Here is a 17,774-nt window from a genome sequence, read left to right as displayed (position 1 = left end):
CTAAATTCTCCTGCTTTCTAGGTGCTTCACACCTATCACCGGGCTTAAAAGACGCCACGAATCTCAGCAGCACTCATTGAAGCACTGTCGTCCCGACAGTTCTGTTCTTTCACCTGAAGAAGGCCGCTTGTGTTGTGGCCGAAACGTCGTGAGAATTTTATTGTCTTATTTTTATTTTATTATTTTATTCTCATTCTACGTGACTTTACCGAAAGAACCAAAGAAGATGTCTTATTGTTGTTGTTATTGTTTGACTTGCATCACACTGGGATTTTTGCACACAGCGTTGTAATACGGTGATTTTTTTCTGGAAGATTTGCTGCTTCATACCAGGATGTTTTTTTGTTGCGCGTCGTAGCTTTAAGATGTTCTCTGTTCATAGTTTGTTTGTTGCGGTCGCACCCGACTGAAGTCAAGATTTAAATCAAATTAAACTCTAACCCCTCTCTCTGATGTCACCACTGCATTACCTCATCGGCGTGAGACGCGAGGGGGAGGTGCCCGCTAGTGACGTCATGTCACCTCCTGTTGTCGCATGACGTCACGAGATACCAGGAAGCTGCCTATCCGCGCGCGCGCGCTCACTTGGATCCGAGGTGAGAAGTTCACATCGTGGTTGTTGTGGTGGTGGTTGTTGTTGTTGTGGTGGTTGTTGTTGTGGTGGTTGTTGTTGTTTACCCAGGTAGAGCCTCGCTCGGTCTCTCTATCTCGTAGGGATATCAATTGAGTAGCAGCGAGTATGGAATCGATGTCCAGGTTGGAACATTACAACGCGGGGCCTAGCCATGCGGGGCCTTGCCTCCTGCCCTCGCCTGATTGCATTTGCTTTAATTCTCTGCTTAAGTTTAATTTGTCTTCAACTGGCTCGCTACTTTGAAACTTTGTTTCTTTGATTTATTTCTACAGTTTTTTTAAATCTTACCAAGGCCAAGCCCACTTGAGCTGCTGTACCGCTCTTTTTCAGAAGCGACCTCCCCACAACAAAGTGGCTTATCAACGTGTGGAAATGTCTGTCGGTCAAATACTCTAAACGCGTGGTGATGTTGACTCTAAATGTGCAGGGGAAAACCGGAGGATCCGGGGGAAATTCCACGCGACCACGGGGAGAGAGACACGCAAACTCCAAATATACAGCAGTAATACAGGTTTGTTTGGGTTAGATCGCGTAAATATATAATTGTGTCGTTAAACCCGCCACCACCCGATACAGCCAACTAGTAAGGTTTGTCACCTAAACAGAACGTGGCCAATTCGTCACTAGTACAGCACTACACCGGTTGTGTGTTGGAGAGCCAAGCCACAACATTTACAATCTGAGTACGACATTCGCCAGTAATTACAACCAGCTTCATCAGGCGACAGCCAAATGTTGTGGCTTGGCTCTGTGGGAATATAAATCGTCTCGCTGGGTTTATAGCGCAGCATGCTAACCATTGCACTACCGCTCCCCACTCAGGCACAAACATGATCATCAGAAGTATCGTATTTATTCGGTAATAACTAAGTTACCTGGCTTCGCACAAGTCTCAGTAATCAAATATTAAGAGTAATGTCTTGCAATGCTGGCTTTATTTGAATTATTGAATTCTGCCAATGAAGTCTGTAAATGTGTGTATATTGTCACGGTTTCTTGGTTGTGTTATACAATCACAGGGCTTGTTTGTTCATAATGAGGACAGCTTTTAAATTCGTTGCCCTTGGAGAGCTTAAGGATAGACAATGTTGGATGTTTTGCCATCTGGTGGGTTTAATCGAATGAAGCTTAAATTTTGGCATACATGTCGACAGCAAATTAGTGGAAGAGCCCTTTGCATCTCAAGAAAAGATTGAAGCTGCAGTTTCGTACCATGATCCTGAAGGCAAAGACGTCCATGGCGGAAATTTTAATTTGTTTTGGCAAGCCTGTTGCTGGGTCAGCTTGGCGGAGTAGGAAATGGTAGCCATCATCACATTGCAGGATTGGCATCTTGGTGTTGATGACATTTTTGCAATGCTGGTGAGCCTGTCTAGTATTGTCAGACATGCAAGTAGATCTGAGAACAAATTTAGCAGTGCAGTGGAGACACTTATGTTATGGTGAGTGCGTGGAATTGTAGTAGATGAAATGTCAAAATGTGTTTGCATGTGTGGCAAACCGGAAGTAGTGATGGTCTAACGCTGCGTGACCAGGAGTCCGAGCCATTTCCTGTTCAACATGGCTTGTGACAGAAATTCACTCTGGCCCCATGCATTACATTACATAGCATCTTTAATAACTATGTAGTTTGAGAAGCTCCCAATGGTTATATAAAAACCATTGCATTCGTTACGGTTACAATGATGCGCTAATCAATGCCTGGTTATAGTTAAATGAGCGTTCCCTGCTGGTCAACCATGTTACATCTGCTGATGATTTGGTAATGGCTACTCAGTGAGATGGAATTAGGGAATCTTGTTCTGTGCATTGATAATTCCATCTTGAAATGGGGCCTTGAAAATGTTACAACAAAATAATGACCTGCCTGGGAATTTAATATCATACAACACTGCACCTGCTCAACTCTCCATGAATAATCAGGCAGTTCTACAAGTGTTAGAGGAGTTCCCATACCTGGTTAATGTGTTCACGACCAGCTCTGGTTTGGCAGCCAAAGTCTCACTTAAAATTAGTCGAGCAGCATTCTATCATTAGATTGTAACACTGTGTGGAAGGTGCCTGGACTTTTGCTCCATACAAAGCTTTGTGTCCATCGCCAAGGTCTAGTCCATCTGAGACCATCCCTCTCCCTGCCATACTGGCATCGCACCTGCCCCTCACCTTTCATCCTGCGGATGTTTGACGCACAGGATGGCACCACTTAGCCAATTCAAGTTCCATTGGTCACGCGGCCACGAGGTGCTTGTTGGTGAACGCAGCCCCTGGGCCTGGCTCTAGGGGTGATAACAATATAGAATATATGTAAGGATGCCTCCCAATAGACTCCCCTTGGAGCTCTACCAGATACGTTCCACTGGGCGGAGACCCCGGGCTGGCCCAAGACTATGCTGCTCGGCTGGTCTGGAAACGCTTCGGAATTCCCCAGGATGAGCTAGAGTCTGTCTCCAGGAAAAGGGAGACCTGGACCGCCCTCAGCATGCTGCCACCACGACCCTCACCAGGACAAGCGTTTTCAGAAATTAACGAACACAGCTGTTATTCTTATGGCCACAAATATTACTCCCCCTGGAACTCTTTCGCTTCAACGTGACTTTACCGAAAGAGCTAAGAATATGAATAAGATATTACTCTGTGGATGCAAAATATGAACTTATTTAAATTACCATCTGTGCTGGCTTATACAATGAAGGGTGGCCTGCCTATGATTCATTTTCTATTCAACCAGACTATGTTGTATTATAAGCTTATAGATCCTTAAGATATCAATATAGAATATAATAATGAGTCTCTTTAGCAGGCGAGGCTGCATTGGTTCGGTGATGAATCCCACATTCCCAGACACTGCATGCTCAAGGAGCTTTTGTTTGTCCAGACATTAGGGGCTCAACAGGCATGGCATTGGCTAGAGAAGAGATTGGAGGATGTGGAGGTGATAGGACCTTCCGATGACTGTTGCCAGGAGTGAAGATCGGCCTTTGTGGAGGAGGCCCGTGAGGTATGCTGCAGGGCAGTTGGAGATATTTGCTTTGCAACAACGATGAGGTCGGAAGAGTGACGCCCACATGAATGGGTGGAACGCTGGGTTCCTCAAACCCAGCAAGACAGTGGCGAGCACAGCTGGTTCATCTGTCAGTCATCCCTTGACACCTGTATCATTACCATTACCTGCTGACAAGGAATCCGCACTTACATGGTATTAAATTGCACCTATCATGGTATTAGCATTGTGATAAGATTACTTCCAATTCGTCATGAATGGTCGATGTTTTGTTTATATAATACTAGCGGGCAGTACCCGGCATTGCCCGGGCGAAAAAGACACACACACACATCAGCTTACACATACACATCGACTCACGCACGCCCATAGACTGACACACACACATGGACTTAGACACACACATGATTGTAAAAATTACGAACTTAATAGATAAATATTAGTTGTCTACACACACATACGACGCACACACATTTATTAACACATCGACTGACACACACACATCGAATCGCGCACACACACAGCGACTTGCATACAACAACAACCGCCATTCGCCACTAAGTGGCGGTGACATCACCACGATGCTTGTGCCAGGCTATGTGCACCCTGAGGCCACGTGAAGTGTCGAACGCCCGCTGGCAGGTCACGGGGCAGACCCAGGTGCCACAGGTCGACTGACTGAGATGACTTGCTGATGCACCACCTGTGCCCCCTACTGTGGCAACCTGCTGTGCTTTAGCCACCCGGCGCTCCGCTCGTTGTGAGCGTCGCTCCTCCGCCCTCCGTTGTTGTTGGAGGGCGACTGCCCTCCAACAACAACCACTAAACCACGAGTTAAACTGACTTGCATACACAAACGGACATACACACACATCGACGCACACACACACATCGATGCACACACACATACATAGACTCGCACACACATAGACCTACACACACACGGACTCACACACAGCGACTCACACACACGTGGACTTAAACACACACATTCATAGAGTCACACACACATGGACCCACACACACACATGTACTTACACAAACACATATCGACTAACACACATGGACTCGCACAGATATCGATGCACACACACATTGACACACATCGACACACATACAAACACATTGACTTATATATACACACACATTGACTTACACATGCACATACACTCACGCAGACACACATTTCGACGTATACATACACAGACATCGACAGACATACACGTGGAACTACGCACACACATATGGACTTACACACATTGACTGACATACACATCGACGTAAACACACTGCACACACACATGGACGTACACAAACAAACAGTGACTGTCACACATTGACTCGCACACACATTGACGCATACACACACATTGACGCATACACACACGGACTCGCACAGACACAACGCACATACATGGACTCACACGCCCACATGGACGTACACGCACACTCTCACTTTTATATTGACGAAATGAGTTTGAAAGTAATAGTTTTCTATGTACATGACTTTAGGGAAAGAAGCAAGGGAGAGGGGAAATGCACGCGTGTATAATAAGTAAGTAATCAGGAGTGACTGCGAGGGTGTTCCGACATTTTGGTGCATTTGCCGCGAGCAAGAGCAGCAAATTACTGAAAGTCAACGAATACAAAATAGTTCATAGTTCATTTATTTGGTATAGCCCTGTGAGCCATTCGGCTCTTGAATCGGGTGCAACCGCAACAAACAAAAAACATGAACAAGAAAACATCTTAAAGTGATTATGTGACTGCGCAAACAAAATACAGGAAAAAAATCCAAATATTCCTGAAATAGCACCGTACACCAACGCTGTGTGCAAAAAATCCCAGTGGGATGCAAGTCAAATAACAACAACAACCACAAGACAACTAAGATTAAGGCCATCAGTCTAACTCCGTACTACAATAAACAAAAACATGGCCAAAATGAACCTAACCTCCCTGTAACTATGAACAGATGCGCACCAATCAAGCGTAATTGACATATCGTCACTACTCAAACCCCCTACTGAGGGGGGCAAGTGTAACTATAGAATGAAGACTTAATTGAGTATATTTATTGGTTTGCCATCTGTGCAGTAAGTGATATTGCCTGACTGCTTATGCCTCAAGAGTCCAGAATAAGGCTATTCTTCAACAACATTGGTTCATCCATGTCAGTTAATGTGTAGCATTTAAAAGGCAATTTGTAATGAGTAAACAGTCATGGTAATACATGTGTGAAGGGAGCTGTGAATCTGTGCAAGTTACCTTGCGCAGTGTTCACACGAAAGAGAATTCTCCCCTCACCCCCACCGAACGCGTGTACTTACATACACACACATCGACTAAGACACACACACATGGACTTACACACACATACACACAGCAATCCCTGATGATGACAGCTATCAGTATCGCAGTACTGCGTATGAGTTAATAGCGTGACGTGAGCAATCGAAACAATAGAAATGCATTGAAGAAATAAGCAGAAATAAGTGTAAATTAAAGAGCAGCAGTACGCACAGGTAAGTTGAGAAGCAGGCTACAGTTTAGATTATAGACTGCCAGTACGCCGACTCAATGACATAAGCATTGCGACAGGCGACATTCAAAGCTGGCAATACGGGCAGCAGCTGAAAATGCAGAATACAGTCCACATGAAAGGCTGGCAGTACACTGAGTGAGGTAAAGAAACAGGCAACAGATTATAGACTGGCATACACTCATAATGGTAAAAAGGAAAATTAGCAGTGTAGATCATCGAATGTCAGTGCACTGACATTAATCAGCATGCAGCAGGCTACATCACAGACTGGCAGTAGACCATCCCAGCGTCATAAAAGCACAGCTAAAAAAAAGGGAATATTTAGCAACCTAATAATGAAAATCAGTTTTGTGCACACAAACATTATTGTAATATCTGCGAACGTATTTGTTTAATAGTAAACATGAATACTACAATAATGCTATGTAAGTGCTGTAATAATATTAATATCAACGGACTTTATAGCAGCAACTGCACGCATCGTGTTGGGGGGGGTGGGGGCGAAGAGGACATCACACTGAAGAAATAGCCGCAGCGTTATGTGTATATTTATTGCATGTTAAACGTGTAAAAGAGAATGTCCCCCGTGAGCTCGACCGAACGCGCATCACTTGGCAGTGCCAACTCACGCCACCCAATTGGCGTGAGTTGGTACGGCCGGTAGCACGCATTAAATAAATAAATATATCGAAATCCCACTAGATCTATAATTTAACTCATTTAAAGGTGACGGACGTGAAAAAGGAATAGCCTATTCCCACCGCAGGGCTTAGGGCGTGCTGGCTGTCGAATTTTTTTGGACGTCAACCCCACCCTTCGAGTGCCAAATTCCTCTCAAGCGCGCGTGGAGACTTTTATATATAAGACTAGCGAGAAGTACCCGGCCACCGTAAGGGTGAACAATCGGGTCTTAATTGATTGTTCACGCTTACGGTGGCTTTCAGACCGCATCCATCATTTTCGTCTCCCCCCTCTTTTTCCGAACATAGATGGACTCGTCCATCTGAATAACTGCCAAATCGCTCTCCGTTGTGCTAACGTTAAAAAAACGCAACTTTTTTCAAATTTTCTTGCTGTGGTTTTCACACCTGATGATGATTGCTTGTGTTGTAGTCGAAACGTCGTGATAATTTTATTGTTTTATATTTTTCTTATTTTATTGTTTCCCGTCTACGTGACTTTACCAAAAGAACAAAGAATATGAATCCCTGCAGTCACGAAAGCTTTAAATAAATATTAAAGAAGCTTAGAAAAGTCTAAAAAGTTATAGAAAGTGTGTGATAAATAGTTGATCTCAAAGTTTTCCGAAAATTGTCGACCCACCCCCTCAAAAATATATTCATCCCCGCGTAGGTATATATACCTACACACACTACATACAATAGAGTAAGTAGTATCTATTGACTCTGCAGTTGTACCTACTGACTGTACAGTAGTACTACTGAGCCAGTAGTCGCTAATGACTGTATAGTAGTATTTACTGACTTTAGTAATGACTGACCGTAGGAGTATCTACTGGCCCTACAGTAGTCTCTACCGACTCTATAGTAGTAAAGACTAACTCTATAGTAGTATTTGCTGACTCTATCGCAGTATCCACTGGCTATAGTAGTAACTACTAACTCTATAGCAGTAGCTACTGACCGTAGTAGTATTTACTGTGTAGTAGTATTTACTGACTGTAGCAGTATTTACTGGCCGTAGTGGTATATACAAACTGTTTTAGTATCTTCTAACTCTATATAGCAGTATCTACCAACTCGATAGCAGTATCTACTATCACTACAGCAGTGCATACTGCTGTGGTGGTACCTGCTATGATTACAGCAGTGCATACTGACTGGTGGTTCCTGCTATGATTACAGCAGTGCATATTGTGGTGGTACCTGCTATGATTACAGCAGTGCATACTGTTGTGGTGGTACCTGCTATGATTACAGCAGTGAAAATTGTGGTACCTGATATGATTACAGCAGTGCATATTGTGGTGGTACCTGCTATGATCACAACAGTGCATACTGCTGTGGTGGTATCTGCTATGATTGGAGCAGTGCATACTGTGGTGGTACCTGCTATGATTACAACAGTACATGCTGACTGTGGTGGTACCTGCTATTATTAGAGCAGTGTATACTGAGTGTGGTGGTTCCTGCTATGATTACAGCAGTGCATAACTGTGGTGGTACCTGCTATGATTACAGCAGTGCATACTGTGATGGTGGTACCTGCTATGATTACAGCAGTGCATACTGTGATGGTGGTACCTGCTATGATTACAGCAGTGCATATTGTGGTGGTGGTACCTGCTATGATTACAGCAGTGCATACTGTGATGGTGGTACCTGCTATGATTACAGCAGTGCATATTGTGGTGGTGGTACCTGCTATGATTACAGCAGTGCATACTGTGATGGTGGTACCTGCTATGATTACAGCAGTTCATATTGTGGTGGTGGTACCTGCTATGATTACAGCAATGCATACTGTGGTGGTGGTACCTGCTATGATTACAGCAGTGCATATTGTGGTGGTACCTGCTATGATTACAGCAGTGTATATTGTGGTGGTGGTACCTGCTATGATTACAGCAGTGCATATTGTGGTGGTGGTACCTGCTATGATTACAGCAGTGCATATTGTGGTGGTACCTGCTATGATCACAGCAGTGCATACTGCGGTACCTGATATGATTAGAGCAGTGCATACTGACTGATACCTGCTATGATTGCAGAAGTGCATACTGCTGTGATGGTACCTGCTATGATTAAAGCAGTGCATACTGTTGTGGTGGTACCTGCTATGATTACAGCAGTGAAAATTGTGGTGGTACCTGCTATGATTACAGCAGTGCATATTGTGGCGGTGGTACCTGCTATGATTACAGCAGTGCATATTGTGCTTGTACCTGCTATCACTGCAGTAGTACATGCTGACGCTATGTATCTTATATCTAAAAAGTAAATTTGTGAATGTGTGTCTGTTCGAAATGTTAAGCATACTTTGCGACATGCAACCAAGTTATATTAAATGGGAATAGGGCGATTCTAAAGTAATCTACAACCTTCGATTCCTTTGCACGATTTAAAGAATCGATTCTTGGCACACTTGGGTAAAAATTTTAATTAATGAGTTTTCTTTTCATTTGTATGTTATGTTTTTAAGTTTTCTGACGTTTTTAAATCTATTTTTGCCTCGGGCAATGCTGGGTATTTCCCGCGAGGAGCAGCATATATCGACTCTATAGCTACAATAATCCTGTATAAACGCTATATTTTTAGTATCTACCGACCCTATAATAGTAAGTGCACACATTGGGGTTGGGGGGGGAGAGAAGAGGACGTGGCACTTTGATGACTTTACCTCAGCGTTGCGTGTATTTTTTTTTGCATTAGAAATCAAACGCGGTAAGAAGTCTGTAACATGGCATCACAAAATTATACTCGCTTTCCTTTGTCACCTGCACGAAGAGCCTGTACCATTTGCAACCGGTATGGCCTCATGATTAAGCGTTGCCTCAACACACGCCAGACAGTCGCATGACAAGTCGCAAGTTCTCGGCTGGCATGGCGAGTCGACTTGCGCGGGCTAGGCAGAAAACTCTCTTGAATTCTTCTCACGTTTTCCTCTGAGGTGCGTGGTCGCCCTGTGTTCTCCCCCTTACATAAACAGCCTGTTTCCTCAAATTGTCGGTACCAACGACGAATGCTCCTTGACATTGGCGGATCAATGCCAAAACGCCGTTGAAATGCACGCTGCACCGCAATTACGGATTCAGTCTGCTGAACTGCAGAACGCAAAACGCCTTGTGTTGCGGGGTCGCCATCTTGCGAATGACTGAGGCTCGAGGCTGTTTGTGCGCTAGGAGAGGCATCTAGCGTTATTAATTTGAAATTCTATGCCCCGCCCTTTCAAGTGGTAAGAGTTTCATTCATGGGCGGTTCGTGGTTGCAGAGATATAGCGATTTCAAATCCGATCAATCTTTTTGAAACACCGTGTATATTAACTATTGAAAAGGGAGGTTGAATCAAAACAATAGTTTATATTAGTTTTCCTCTGCGACTTTTTATAAGAATGGAAACAGTCAGGAAAATATCTCAGCACATATGCAGCTGAAGTTAGATCTGTTCATCCGAGCATTCAAGCAAATCTGAGCCTGGCTTCACACCTCGAAGTTTCGATTGAACATTAATTTATGCATATCTGCATAATACAAATAGTATTATTTTCACTACCCTCTGCTATGTTAGCTGAATTTTTCTTCAATACATATTAATTTTCCTTTCGTCGCTAGACAGCCGAAATTGTGTGCTTGGAGTTTTGGGTAAACATTCATTTTGAAGATACTAGGGCATCCAGGCATATTTATGACCATTGGCCCTCTCATTTTGTGCCTTATCAGCCTGTGTGATGAATTGGAGAATACCTTTCACTATATCATGAATATATAAATAAGTATAGACGTGTAAGTCATATGTGACTGTGTTTATATGGTGTGAATACTTTTTCTGATTGCAGCTGACACTTCCTCTGCAGAATTGGTCTGATGGAGCAAAGGCACTCAGCGCAGCTCGGTACAAGAAGGAAACAATGCGACCAGGATGCAAACAGCACGGATCGTACTGGAAGTTTGACACAGCACCAGAGAACTCACACAGGAGAGAACCCCTTCAAGTGCACTGTGTGAGAAGGCATTTACAGAGTCATCACATCTTTAAAAACACCAGAGAATGCACACAGGAGAGAAGCCTTTCAAGTGCACTGTGTGTGAGAAGGCATTTGCAGAGTCATCACATCTTAAAAACCACCAGAGAATGCACACAGGAGAGAAACCCTTCAAGTGCAGTGTGTGTGAGAAGGCATTTGCAAAGTCATCAGATCTTCAGAGCCACAAGAAAACACACAAAGGAAGAAAACCCTTCAGGTGCCTTTTGTGCGATAAAGCGTTTGCAAAGCCATCAGAACTTCAAAAACACCAGAGAACACACACAGGAGAGAAACCCTTCAAGTGCAGTGTGTGCGAGAAGGCATTTGCAATGTCATCAGTTCTTCAGAGACACCAGAGAACACACACAGGAGAGAAACCTTTCAAGTGCACTGTGTGTAAGAAGGCATTTACAGAGTCATCACATCTTAAAGAACACCAGAGAATGCACACAGGAGAGAAACCCTACAAGTGCAGTGTGTGTGAGAAGGCATTTGCAAAGTCATCAAATCTTCAGAGCCACCATAGAACACACACAGAAGAGAAACCCTTCAAGTGCAGTGTGTGTGAGAAGGCATTTGCACAGTCATCACATCTTCAGAGGCACAAGAGAACACACACAGGAGAAAAACCCTTAAAGTGCACTATGTGTGAGAAGGCATTTATAGATTCATCACATCTTAAAAAACACCAGAGAATACACACAGGAGATAAACCCTTCAAGTGCACTCTGTGCGGGAAGGCGTTTGCACAGTCACCACAGCTTCATAGACACCAGAGGACACACACAGAAGAGAAACCCTTCAAGTGCAGTGTGTGTGAGAAGGCATTTGCAAAGTCATTGGTTCTTCAGAGACACGAGCGAACACACACAGGAGAAAAACCCTTCAAGTGCACTATGTGTGAGAAGGCATTTATAGATTCATCACATCTTAAAAAACACCAGAGAATACACACAGGAGATAAACCCTTCAAGTGCACTCTGTGCGGGAAGGCGTTTGCACAGTCACCACAGCTTCATAGACACCAGAGGACACACACAGAAGAGAAACCCTTCAAGTGCAGTGTGTGTGAGAAGGCATTTGCAAAGTCATTGGTTCTTCAGAGACACGAGCGAACACACACAGGAGAAAAACCCTTCAAGTGCACTATGTGTGAGAAGGCATTTACAGAGTCATCACATCTTAAAAAACACCAGAGAATACACACAGGAGATAAACCCTTCAAGTGCACTCTGTGTGGGAAGGCGTTTGCACAGTCACCACAGCTTCATAGACACCAGAGGACACACAGGCATCAGAAGATCCCCAAGGAGTGTAGTCTGAAATCGACTTGTGAAAGTCAAAGTTCTGCAATGAGCCCATCCCTCCTGATAAAAGAACCAGAAGTAAATTCCAGCTTGGACACTATGAAATGTATCAAGGTGAATTTTGAAGAGGTGAAGGTGAAATATGAAGAAGGGATGGTGAAGAGCGAAGAAGTGAAGGTGAAATGTGAAGAAGTGATGAAGAACGAAGAAGTGATGGTAAAATGTGAAGATGAAGATTCAACTCCAAAATTGGACCTTCACATCGATGTAGGCAACGTGAAACAGGAGGAGAATTCTGACTGTGAGGCAGAGCGAGGCAACTCCCAGCAGTTTGTGCAAGTAGAGGTGTGGGTGGACTTCTTAGACAATACAAAATCAAATGGAGACCTGGTAGATGTATAAGCTTGAGACAATGAAGCTCCAATAGATGCACCTTTGTCACAGACCTTTAATTAAAATAACGTGAAGTTGAACACTCAATTCCTATATTCAACCTGCAGAGTAAGAGCAGCCAGTATTTGCAGTTCTGTGGGTTGGGTAGACCTCTAACCAGGAGTGAGAGCCAATAAGCTCCCAAGCATTCACTCTGTTATGATAATATTATTTGCGTGGTGCTTAATTGCCCATGATAAGAGTTTTTTTGGGTTATATCACTTTAATTTAAATGTTTGGTGGAACCCGCCACCACGTGATTTGTTCTCCAGCACACCGGTGTGCTGTACTAGTGTAGTGTTGTTCAGCAACGGCAACTGCGGTGGACAAATAGTACACGCGCCAGTGAGCATATACACGGGTGTGTCGGCAGGGCAGAATAATCGGGGCAAGGGTCACCGAAGACCCCATCTGAAAGCCCCTGGAACCTGCTAGTGGGTTCGAGAAGGTGTGGCATGGCCAGGGCGGAGCCAGGCCGCGCTGGGTTGCATGAAAGCAGCTGAGAGTGGGAGCTCAGGGCTGTCGGTTTTGGGAGGGGGCTTGTCTCGTCGTCGCTGTCATCTTTGCCGCCTTCATTAATGCCGTCTTCGCTAGATATTGCGCGGCAGGATAGTTGTTGGCTGTCTCGGTTAGCGCCATCGGTGTTACATGATTAGGGTTGTGTTTATGCTAGGTTAGACAACGAGGGAGTGCGATGGTGAACCTTGTCTCCCACTACGATGACACTACAACTGGTGTTAGGAGTGGGGTGAAGAAAGAACCCACCTATAGTGTCATCGGAGGATGGGAGCGGCGAAACATGAATCCGTCCGGCAGCCCCGGGACCCTGGTTACAAAGCCCATTGGCGGAGAGAGAGCAGCTGCGGATCGGCGGGAGAGCGGCGGCGAATTGGCGAGAGAGGAGCCCAATCCTCCGCGGTCACGCGCCGAGCACACGGCATGGCCAAGGACCACCGTGCTGAGGAGATCGCAGGGGAGTGCGGGACGGCGTGGGAGGCGCGCCACAGCCAGCGGCGCGGAAAGGAGTCATGAGGGGACCCTGGCGGTGGTCCCCGTCGGTGCGGGAGAGTGGAGGAGCCTCGGCCGGAGACCGCACATGTGGTGGGCGCCATCTTGCCCATGGAGGGCTTGGCATGACTGGCGGGTGCCATTTTGCGAAGAGCGCGGGACAGCGCTGGAGGGGTGGCGGAGTAATGGCGCTGCAAGGGGAAATTTTTGGCCTACTGTGCGACGCCCGCACGAGACTTTTCCAGCGGAAGCGAGGAGAGGCCAAGACGCCCTTCACTTTCCGGTAGGCTCTGCTGGTGCTGGGGCAGAAGGCGTGTTGGATATATAAGGCTTTTCCAAAATTGATATTCATAATATTTGCTTATAGATATGTTTTTTTGTTTTAATAAATAAAGAAACACGTAAGGCGCACAAGAAGCCAGATGTCGATCATAAACAGGCCATAAAACAGGTCCCTGCAGGGTGGGCTGGTAGGAACATTGGAATTTTGTGCAATATTATTTTTACACCCTAACAGCACGAGATTTCACTTCGTTAAAGTATTGAAAGTGGACGGACGGACACGTTCAGATACGGCCTTTAAGCTGTGTGAGAGGAACAAAGCGCCTTGACAAACGAACTAAGGGCCTCGGTGAATGTGTATGCTCTGACTTTAACGTAGCTATTTCTGCAGCAGGTACAAGCTCTATTTCTGCAGCAGGTACAAGCTAATCACTCCGCTATCTCAATGCTAAATTCTATGCTAATTCCATTGTCAAGGGGTGCCTCTGCGGATGTGTATGCCTTAACTTAGCTATTTCAATGCTAAATTCTATGCTAATTGCTTTAACAATGGGTGCCTCTGTGGGTGTGTATGCTTTAACTTTTAACATAGCTATTTCTGTTACCAGTCACAAGCTAATCATTCAGCCATTTCAATGCTAAATTATATGCTAATTCCTTTGTCAAGGCGCTTTGTTCCTCTCACACAGCTTAAAGGCCGTATCTGAACGTGGCTCTTTCACTCCAGCGCTGTCCTACCAGACAGTCTCGCCCCCTTCACCTGATGAAGGCCGCTTGTGTTGTGGCCGAAACGTCGTGAGAATATTATTGTGTTATTTTATTTTATCAATTTATTATTTTATTATCATTCTACGTGACTTTACCGAAAGAACCAAAGAAGAAGCCAGATGTCGATCATAAACAGGCCATAAAACAGGTCCCTGCAGGGTGGGCTGGTAGGAACATTGGAATTTTGTGCAATATTATTTTTACACCCTAACAGCACGAGATTTCACTTCGTTAAAGTATTGAAAGTGGACGGACACATTAATCTATTGCAGGCTAGTACACTCAGTTTACAACTTCGTTCCTACCAGTATAAAGAAATAATAAAACTCTCAAGGCGAGGATGTAACAGCTATCTGCGAAAATCTCCAGATGAACAAGAGGTTGATGTGCCCTAAGGAAGGGGGGTCTCTCGGGTCAGATCCACCAAGCCAGACACGTTGATGCCAACGGGTTAAACCATATATTTTTTCTTATTTGCTATTGAAACAACGGTTAAAATTTAAAAGGGCAACAAGAATAAGCTAAAGTTAGCGGTCCTCGCGCTCACTCCAATTAAGACCAGGTCACCAGATACATCAGTGAATTATTATCCAATAATTAATTCGCTATCAAATGATTTTCACCTTTAATACTTTTACTGTTAAATCACAAGCTTGGGTACAGAAATACCGAGTCACGTCAAAGGTTTTCGAGAAGGAATGATGCGAACGGGCAAACTTACGAAACAAGTTTAAAACAATATCCCAATAAACCCCGACCACCTTTGTCTCTCTCGCAGCGCGGAGAAACAGGAATTACACCTCATCACAAGGACCAATCTGGAGCGAGCATACGGGTTTAATGAGAAGACACACCCCACCCCACACCCAACAGCCCGCGAACACGCTTTAAGTTAAAGAAACTGCAATACAAATCACACAACATCAATAATAACGCGTTAACCTTAAACGATATTCCATTATAGAACCTTACAGAACCAAGGAATAGGTCACAGACAATCAAGAAACGGACCATTAAACTCAGGATAAAAATTATTTTTAATAACTCCATCATAACAATGCGAATCTCGGTAACCCGAGAGGTGCGTCGGGAGGAAAGAGTTACAAACCACTTGCCTTGGTGAACATAAGGCCAAATGGTACTTGAGAAACATTAAACCGAAAGCAGCCAGAGATAGAGGTACTCCTGGCTGCCTTTGTATCTCCTGCAGAGCGCGAGGAAGGAATTTCACGCCAGAGCAAAAAGATCGTTATCGCAAAGGCCATCTGCACACCAACGCAGGCTTAATAATGGCCCCACCCCACAACCATGCCAGCGAAAGCCAGGCGAACAAGTTAAGTTAAAAGAAAATCGCAATACATCTATATGGTGATAAGACACAGAATGACGAAAATTAATAAACTAAGTAAGAGCCAAGATAACGGGGTGGATCAAACTGGTTGAATATAAAATCAAATGATATTTGAGCAATGTCAACCTAAAGTATAGAGAGATAGAAAGATCCCGGCCACCTTTGTCTCTCCCTGCAGCACGTGGTAAAAAAATGCAGACGCTCGGTAGAGCGCTCAGGTAGAGCGTCTTCACTTGGAAATAAAATCAAATACCCCGAATCACAAACAGACTCATATATGTGTATGGTACGATACGCTGTCAGATGAGAAATGTTAAACTTTAAAAACTAACCATTTCTTTGTACGTCGGAAACGTGTACAAAAGGGGGGGGGGGGGTGACCCGCCCTCCCTCTGGATGGACAGGGTAGACAGACAGACGCCTTCAAGATGAATCGAAGCATCTGTTTCCCTTGATGGTTTATAGCTTGAGGAAGACCAGAACAGAACCATGTGATGAATGACACACACACAGACATACCCACTGACACACGAACCCCCACCACCGACACACAACCAGATCAAAAGGTAGCTCCGCCTCGTGAGGAGGAGCTAAGAGGAGAGATTTTTTGCATAAAAATGAGCCGTTTCAGCATTGAAAAACTCATCAGCCGCGGGACCAGCTCAACAGAAGAAGACTCGTCTTAACTCATCTCAGCAGAAGACCAGCCACCACCGACGCAACGACCGAGTGAACAATCCGTCGTTTATAAGAGTGTTCATAATTTCCTCGTTAATATTTTGTTGGGGCTGTACTTCTATTCGCATAAGTTACCAACTAATCCATCAATACGGATTAATTCTCGGCACCTTCAACGGAGCGCCACCCACGGGAGTGGATAGCATGTTCAACTGGTTTCCCTGTCAGGGATCCGGACACAATTAAAAGATTGGTCCAAGATAAGAATCTCAAAGGAAAACGTTGCGGGAATACGGTCACTTGGGAGTATTTGAGTCGTTCGTTTTTTTATTGCATAATCTTGCTGGTATCCATGAATGAACATAACAAATCCATGAACGCATATTTGTGCCTTGAGGAATAATAACGGTTTGAGTGTCTTTTCATGTCATTGAGTTGCATAATAATCGTCCTACTGGTTAACGTGACAAGAATGTGCATTAAGGGTCGCGTAATGTGCATTAAGGGTCGCAATGACCGAGTGTCGTGTTGGTAACAATTCAAGTATACGAATTTACATATGATAGAGTCAAGGTGTTGGTAGAATAGTTATGCATGTTTAATCTCTCTCTTAACAACCGATTGATTGCGTTACGCGTCGGGAATTAACCACAGGTGCCGTTATCGAAGTGAAACAACGCAATCGTGATGGTTACCGTGTTAATGCTGTGTTGAAATTCCGAGATTGAGAGTTCTTATATTATCCAAAAATTGAATTTTAGCTAGAAAATACAATTTATTAAAGCAGAAGGTTGTGTGTGAGTCTTTCCGTGATTGTGCATAATAATTGATCTGCGATTGAGATCTGAAGTCTGGGGACCTTATCATAAGCACACTAAGCACATAATCCATAATATAATCAATAACGTTAAATCGAAGATAATCATATCCTTATTGATAATACGGAGTTAAACAACGAAGTCGTGTTGACTCTCACGCTCACAACACCTAATCAACTGCATACGGCTAATTACATTATTCCAATGAATCAACCCTCGTCACTGAGGCTGGACCCTAATCATCA

The 17,774-nt window shown here is 44.4% G+C and overlaps 1 protein-coding gene across 1 annotated transcript; it reads left to right on the top strand.

Annotated features, from left to right (window-relative positions):
• Positions 1–471: 471 nt before the first annotated feature.
• On the top strand, positions 472–17,500 carry LOC142906827 (uncharacterized). Its single transcript, XM_076055429.1, has 4 exons — positions 472–596; positions 1,062–1,145; positions 10,697–13,915; positions 15,461–17,500. Exon 3 carries the CDS (start codon positions 10,909–10,911, stop codon positions 12,592–12,594), a length of 1,686 nt encoding a protein of 561 aa, XP_075911544.1. The 5' UTR covers positions 472–596; positions 1,062–1,145; positions 10,697–10,908; the 3' UTR covers positions 12,595–13,915; positions 15,461–17,500.
• Positions 17,501–17,774: the final 274 nt, after the last annotated feature.

Source organism: Petromyzon marinus, chromosome 71 (genome assembly GCF_048934315.1).
Source record: "Petromyzon marinus isolate PM22_M1 ecotype Great Lakes invasive population chromosome 71, UKy_Petmar_22M1.pri1.0, whole genome shotgun sequence".
Classification (NCBI taxonomy): domain Eukaryota; kingdom Metazoa; phylum Chordata; class Hyperoartia; order Petromyzontiformes; family Petromyzontidae; genus Petromyzon; species Petromyzon marinus.
This window is presented reverse-complemented; position numbering and strand designations above follow the sequence as displayed.

What these genes read in the sequence shown, in the direction of transcription:
- LOC142906827 (XM_076055429.1), top strand. Translation starts at nt 10,909, where the DNA reads ATGCACACAGGAGAGAAGCCTTTCAAGTGCACTGTGTGTGAGAAGGCA.